Source organism: Etheostoma spectabile, chromosome 18 (genome assembly GCF_008692095.1).
Source record: "Etheostoma spectabile isolate EspeVRDwgs_2016 chromosome 18, UIUC_Espe_1.0, whole genome shotgun sequence".
NCBI lineage: Eukaryota > Metazoa > Chordata > Actinopteri > Perciformes > Percidae > Etheostoma > Etheostoma spectabile.
This window is the reverse complement of record NC_045750.1, coordinates 16,021,397-16,028,917: the sequence shown is the minus strand read 5'-3', so window position 1 is coordinate 16,028,917 and position 7,521 is coordinate 16,021,397. Positions and strand designations below refer to the sequence as shown.

Here is a 7,521-nt window from a genome sequence, read left to right as displayed (position 1 = left end):
TTCAATCGTCCAGGGCTGGAATACCTGTTCACAGGTGCCAGAAGTCAGTCAACTCCATACAACACAGATGTGAAGCAGTTCTCAGAAATAATAGTTAGGCAACTAAATATTAGTGTAGTGATTCAAAGTAAAGCAAACCCTTGAGACATTTTTCAGTTTATACAGTAAATGTTTGAATTAAGTAAAGAAAAATGCAAATGCTATTTTTTTGAACAGCGTAATATTCCTTTTTCTTCACTTTCTGTAAAGGTATGGTAGTAAGGTAGAACACAAAATCAATTTTGGTCATGTTTTGATTTGGAATTGAATGTGCAGTGTTCCCAATGCATTGATTTTATGGAATTAAAAGCTATTCAAAGGATTTTGAGCATTAGTCACTTTTTTAACCACACTGCTATTATTCTTAAGACAACTGTATATGTTGTACAACATCATATACAGTAATATTTTGAGAACCCCTCCTGCCGCCAAGTTGTTAACTTTTGCAAAGGGAGCAATAGAAAGCATTCTGACTGGAAACATTACAAATCGGCATGGTTTGTGCACGGCTCATGACAGGAGTGCTCGGCGGCAGGTGATTAAACCGCATTGGTTCCCATCTACCGAGCACCAGGGTTGTATTTAAAGACGATGCCCACCCCAGCAACAGCCCGATCACCCTGCAGCCTTCCGATAAGCGATAGAGAAGTCCTCTGTCTTACCACCAATCCACAGAGCAGCTGCTTTCCTCAGGCTGTAAGACTCCTCAACTCCTCCTCTGTATTCCACCATACATTTCTTTTCTTTTCTTGTGTAGCATAAAGGGACTACTTGTATTTCGTTGCGCAACCCTGTGCTGTACAATGACAACGACTGAAACATGAACCTCGAAATGTGACTTGGTTTGATTATAAAGTGCAAAAACACTAGACTATCAGAAAATAATAGTAGTACAAAACTACCTCAGTGATTGTGTGGTTAGTACAAATACAATAGCAGCTGCTACTACAATATTACTACGGCTGTGATTTAAGTGTTTATCTCAAAACATTTTTATTTATCTCAAAATTTGACAAATTGGTTTTATGATAAAGCAACACTTACTAGCTTTTGCCAGAGCTTTCAGCCGCATCTTAAGGGCCTTCCGACGGATGTTTCAATTATATACTATTTATCTAAAACCAAAATTTGGGAAGTAGTTGATCAGAAGACATGGTGAAATATATAAACTAAATCATATAAGATGCGATAACATTGAGGTGATGTGTTTCAACCCGGGATGTCTGTACACACAGAAATACTACTGTCCGACATTTCAACACACACTTGCAAGAATGCCAGCACACAGACAGACAGACAGACACACACACTATACAGACACACACAGAGTCTGAACTATTAATCTAAAAGGGTGTTTTTTTTGTAGTAAAGAAAGGAAACAAAGTTAGTTGATGCTTGTTTGCAGATCACCAGAGGATGATAGTGTTTCACATTTAAGTTCCTTTGATTTTCTGAGGTGAACATCTACAAGTCGAACACATTTCTTATTCTCATTATAATAACACAACATAAACAGAACCTGTTTTTAATTTTACAATCCTGGATCTGTCTGTTTATGTCTGGAGGTCTCATGGATGCTATAACCTCAGCCATCAGCCTAGAGGCTGCTTCTGAGGAAAACACTGACAAAACACTTCCTGCCTCAAGGCCTTTTTGCTTTAACACAATAAAGAAACGCAACAATTGTTTTAATCATCAATTAATCTGCATATTAGTATTTTCTCAAGTAATTGGAAAATGATTTAGTTAAGAACATTTTAAAAAAAGTGTCCATTATGATCAGTGTGACGTATAATCTGACCAACAATCTAAATAGTTACTCTACTATCATATATGATAGAGAAAACATTAAACCCCTCCCAGTTGAGAAGCTGGATCCAGTGAATGAAAAAAAAGAAAAAGGCCTGAAATGCTTAACTAGATAACAAGATTTTTGCAGTTTAATTTTGTCAATTGACAAATCAAATAATGGAATAACAGTTTCAGCCCTTTTAATAAATAGTGTATCCTAGACAAAGATGACACGTTTTAAGAACTTGTCGAAACAGGAAGGACATGATGTGGATTAGAAATATTGAGAGTTTAGAGACATGAGCATGAATGTGGAGAGTAGTATGACAGTGATTTATTATGCCACTGATGAGTTTCAGTGATTAACTATTCTATTTAGCAAGATGGAAGAGAACATGCTGTGAGCAATACATAACAGACAGATAAGAACAAGATTGATGGAAAGGAATGACATCCAAACAGAAAGTCTGAGTAATAGAGCTAAAGTTTGAATATTTATAATGTTCATCATAGGAGTGTAAATCACATGTTATATCACGATACATTATCATATTGATTATATTGATTCTTAGGACAACAATACAATATTTAGTGATATCCAAAAGTTTGCCACGATACGATTCCGATGTGATTCAATTCAGGGGCCTTCGATCAATACATAAGCCCATTAAACACAATCCGTTACTTTTATATATATTCACAAAAAGCCACTAGAATATGATTAGGCAATGTTATTACTAAGCTGTTCCGGACAATTAAATTAAAACAGAAAAAGAATAAATATAAAGTGGGAATTTCAAAATAAAGGCACATCTTAAAGATGCCGATTTATATTGTTATTTTCAATTTGTATCAATAGTATTGGATCGTTGGGGATTGAATTGATATATCCATCTATATTGATTTGATGTATCGTTACACCCCTAGGCCAAAAGCTCTACCTCTATCAGTTTAACTTTGAAACATTGAAAAGACTCCCCATCGCACACAAAGCTACTCTGTGCTAGTATGGGAGCAATTGAGACAATCACAGTGGTATACACATGCACAAATACATGAATAAACACACACACACACACACACACAACTGCAGATTCCATCATTATCCAGGAAGCTGTTGACCAAGAAGAATGTGTTCCCTAACATGCAAAACTCCACTTACATAAGCTCCATCACTAGGATCAGCCATAGAGTCGACTAATGGGTACAAACAGGAGCACATTGCAATCTCTGATGTTTAAATCTGGATCGGGGTTGGGGGAGGATATCAGGGACACACACACACACACAAACACACATGCACACACACAAACACACACACACATACACATACATACATGTCACTTTACTCTTACTTAGCCAAACACATGAGCTCACCTCCCAGACAAATGCATAGTAGTCAAACCAGCAGGCACGTACGCTCACTTATGTAAGAGTTTATGAAGCCGCCCAGGGATGCTACACAGACGCTTGCTGAAAATGGGACAGAAACATCATGGGATGACACAGGTAGGAAAGGAAAGTGGGGAAGACAGATGCCTACAGGCACACACACGCACACACACACACACCCACACACACACACACACACACACTTCAGGCAACAAATAGTGAAATCAGACATAACACTTCACCTCTGGGAATGTGACTTATGTGACAGGAAGTCTCTTCTGGACATTTGGATTTGATTTGATTGCTGCAACTGCTGGTTTGTTATACAGTAAAAACACACATGGCCAAAAACACCAGCTGCATTCCTCATTTCTCTAGGTCTCCTGACACAAACCTCAGCCAGCAAATGCCACATGTGTTCAAGCCCAGACGTTATACATGCACTGTAGCACTGAAGGTGCACACACAGCCACTATAGAAGTTAGAATGTTTTGCATGCTTGCTGTGCTACTGTAAAACAACAATTTTCATAGGGGTTACGTGCTAAACTTTTTGTTAGCTGTCAACAGTGACTTCCTGGAATCTCCTGCAGTTGCCTAGATTAGATAGTATCCCATGACATGAGGTAGACGTACTGTCCTGTTATATCATTTGTCCAGTGTCCATTTTCCCTTTTTTTTTTAAAATTCATATTTCCTTTTTCTCTTTACAACCACAAAATCAAGGACCTTCACCATACCTGTCATCTCCCCTTTTCCCCTTCATCCGTACATGCAATACCTGGTTCACTCCCTGCTGCTGGTCACTCCAGCCTCTCCCCCTTCTCCCTCCCCCTATCCTCTTCCTCTTCCATCCACCCTCTGCTCCCCGCACCTCCAAACACTGCACGTCTTTGTGAGAGTCACTGTGACCAGAGTGCTGGTCTTTGTCCAGCTTAAAATTCTTTACATATCTGTGCCCGGCCAGTCAGAGAGACGGGTTGATGGGCAGGCAGATAGACATGTATGCACAGAAACAGAGAGACAGACAAGATCCTGCTGATTTGGGTATCTTCCCAGCAGCGAGAGATTCTCGTGGCATTCTTTTCTCTCTTTTTTCAACCTTTAATTCACTGATTAGATACTAGCATAAATGAGGATACTTACAGCAAATTGTACTCATGGCTGTCTCATTTAGTAAACTAAACAGTAAACTGTGCCCAAAGATGGTTGACTAGTTCAGTGCACTGCCTCTGGAGCTGAGCCATGTGTGCCTCTGCTGGCTAAATATCAGACCCCATTAGAACTATCTTTCCTTTATCTTCCTCTCTGGATTTTAGCTATGCCATTAAATAAAAAAATAACCCACTCAAGATATTTTATTTTTGGCAAAAGTGAGTTAATCTTTTTTTTTTCTCTAAAGAGCTTTAAAAATCTTACCTCCTAGACTTATTGTAGAGATTATGGATTGCTCACATCCTGATTGACCCTCTTTTCAGTTGATAGTGAGTGCATGTGTGTGTAAGTGTTGTATGGACTTTGATCCAGCACTCTCACTTATCTATCAGTTAGACAGAGAGAAACAGTCGTCTGTTATTATGCTTTATCATTGTTTTTTTCTGCATGTGTGCCATTGTGAATAGGATGTTCCTTTTCAGCTCAGTTGTCTTTATGCTTCATCCGATTCATGCAGCGAATACAGACTTTACACAACAAACCAAGCTGAAATGCGGAAAGAAGTCTGGGCTTGTTATATTTATCTTATGTTCACTAGGACTGGACAGGGCCCTGCTCATACTTGATTTGCAGACCGTACCAAATCATCAGCCGCCCAGCACATGTTACAGCCATTAACTATCCAAAAATGTTAGCATTTAGCTGATAGGACTTCAAGCACAGGGATGACTCAGCGCACGGAAAGCAGAAATCAAAGCAGCATGCTGCAAATTGCTTAGATCAATCGCAGAAATAGGACTATAATGTTACTTGTGGGTAACCTAAGTCAGATGTTAAATGCATGGGGCAGTTAATGTAAAAGTAAATGATAATAAGCCTGATTCTTCTTGTCTGTCTATCTTAATGTTTACCTGTCACATTCTCCATCTGTCTGTCTGTCTTTGTTCAGGCTTGGTGACCAGTTCTATAAGGAGGCTATCGAACACTGCCGCAGTTACAATGCCCGTCTCTGTGCCGAACGCAGCGTGCGCATGCCCTTCCTGGACTCGCAAACTGGGGTAGCACAGAACAACTGCTACATCTGGATGGAGAAGTGCCACCGTCAGCCAGGTGGGAAACACCACCTGATCCACTGAAAAAATTCATGCTATTGATATGACTTTTAAAACATGGGAATGTTTAGGTTCTAACCACTGTAGATTTGGTTTACTGTGCAAAAAAATTGTGGTTTTATTGGGGGTTATGTGCTAGACTATTTCTAGGGATTTTCTGGAGTCTTGGAGAATGTGTTTGCCAGGAAACCAACCTATGTTGGTTCATTGCGAAATCTAATGTGTAAATTAATAAAATTTTGTCACCTTTGAAAAGAGCCAGGCTAGCTGTTACGCCTGTTTTCGGTCCTTATGCTAAGCTAGGCTAACTAGCTGCTGATTGTACTGTATATTGAACGCACAACGCACATAATGTATAGTTCCCTTAATAAAAAAGCAAGTCAACCTCTCTTTTGTACACTTGCTTTCCCTGAGACATGCAGTGAGAATTCACATTTGGGTCGCCTGCACAACCAGAGGGAACAATCTGCTCTTTACTGAGCGCTGGACACAAATAGCCTGTCCTCCATCTTGTATGCAAAGCCCTTTAGGACACACCCTATACTTTGTGGCAGACCTAACTCACATTATATGCATTTATTCTGGGTTTATCCCAACCCCTTCTCTTGTTTTTATTGGCTCCTGCTTAAAGTTGTAAAAATATGCTTATTCCCCTTCATCTCTGTCTCCTACTAAGTTAATTGTGGAATATGATTAGACACAAAAATACCCAAATTTTAAATTCAAGCACAAGAAGTTTCCTTTGCTGAAATAGTGACACAGCATAAGTGCTTAAATTATTCAATGGGGTAAAACTGAATGTGACCGTTTTCAACAATAAGTAAGATTTCTACACCTTATGTGTCTGATAAATTAGCTAAAATTCCAGGATTAATGAGACTTTCTGGAATCTGAATATAAGAGCGAGAGTTTTCTAAATATGTGTGAACCATAAGCCTGAGCACTGAAAGCAGGATATTAAGTGTCAGGAAACCAAGACTGTGTGTGTGTGTGTGTGTGTGTGTGTGTGTGTGTGTGTGTGTGTGTGTGTTCGTGCGTGCGCACGTGAAGGGGTCTCAATGCAAGTTTTGTTCAAATTGAAGGCCTGCCAGTGGTTGTTAAAATCTTCCTGTGTGCCTGTGTCTCTGGCGTGTATGTCTATATCTACAAATATGGTTGTGTGTGTGTGTGGTGTGTGTGTTTGTGTGTGTGTGTGTGTGTGTGTGTGTGTGTGTGTGTGTGTGTGTGTGTGTGTGTGTGTCCAGGCCAGGCAGCAGGACAGATGTACACCTACCCTGCTCGTTGCTGGCGAAAGAAGAGGCGACTCCACCCTCCCCTGGATCCCCAGCTCCGCCTCTGTGAGCTTCGACTAGGTAAGACACACACACACACACACACACACTGCCATGCATGCACAGTGAATGTCATAGACGCAGCAGTATTGACCACAGTTACACAATGAAAACCACTTTAACCGGTGTGCAGCCACTCCTTTTTGTATTTACGCTTCACCTAAAATGCACATTGTGTTTGTGCCCTCTGTGCTCTTGTACAGCTGCAAAGAGCTTTAGGCGTGCTCATTGGCGTTACTATCTGACCATCTGGCTCTGGTTAGCCCGTCTCTCTAGCCAGGTCTCCAGGTTCATTCTCTCTCCTGAATCAATGCCTCCTCTCACTGTTCTCTGGCAGCAGACACACATGCACACATATATAAGCGCACAAACACCCCCCACACATGACTCTCGTTCAGAAGCACAGAAGCACCCTAACTGGGCCTCTATAATCATTTGTCCATGAGGCATTAGAATGTAAGTGAGTCTTATGAGGTGAAAGTGTGCACATTTTTTTCATGTGTGTGTGGTATAGGGGATTTTAGCAAAGGAATGCACCAGGAACCTGATAAGGGGGGAGAAATAAAGGCAAGTCTTTGTTTCGGCTTTGCTACACTATTGTTTCCCCCTCGCTGTCTTCCAGACGCAATATAATACTCCGGAGCGTTTCACCAAGAACGATTCAGCTTTAAGCAGAAGAGTCATTTTCAGTGGGGGGGGGGG

General features: G+C 40.5%; 1 protein-coding gene and 1 long non-coding RNA gene across 6 annotated transcripts in view; one reads left to right on the top strand and one right to left on the bottom strand.

Annotated features, from left to right (window-relative positions):
• Positions 1-827, bottom strand: part of LOC116705809 (uncharacterized) — a 6,149-nt gene extending 5,322 nt beyond the window's left edge. The window contains exon 1 of the long non-coding RNA XR_004336050.1: positions 639-827. This is a non-coding gene — a long non-coding RNA (uncharacterized LOC116705809). The remainder of the gene's footprint in view (positions 1-638) is intronic.
• Positions 1-7,521, top strand: part of dpf3 (double PHD fingers 3) — a 25,416-nt gene that overhangs the window by 7,018 nt on the left and 10,877 nt on the right. For 4 of the 5 annotated variants that reach the window (XR_004336047.1, XR_004336048.1, XM_032542214.1 and 1 more), the window contains exons 2-3: positions 5,326-5,486; positions 6,733-6,840. Coding sequence is in view for 3 of the 5 variants with exons in the window: in XM_032542214.1 (XP_032398105.1) it covers positions 5,326-5,486; positions 6,733-6,840 (269 nt within the window). In the remaining 2 variants the exon portion in view is untranslated. Of the gene's footprint in view, positions 1-3,174; positions 3,340-5,325; positions 5,487-6,732; positions 6,841-7,521 lie in introns of those variants that run through there. The other variant, XM_032542216.1, reaches the window with a different exon arrangement.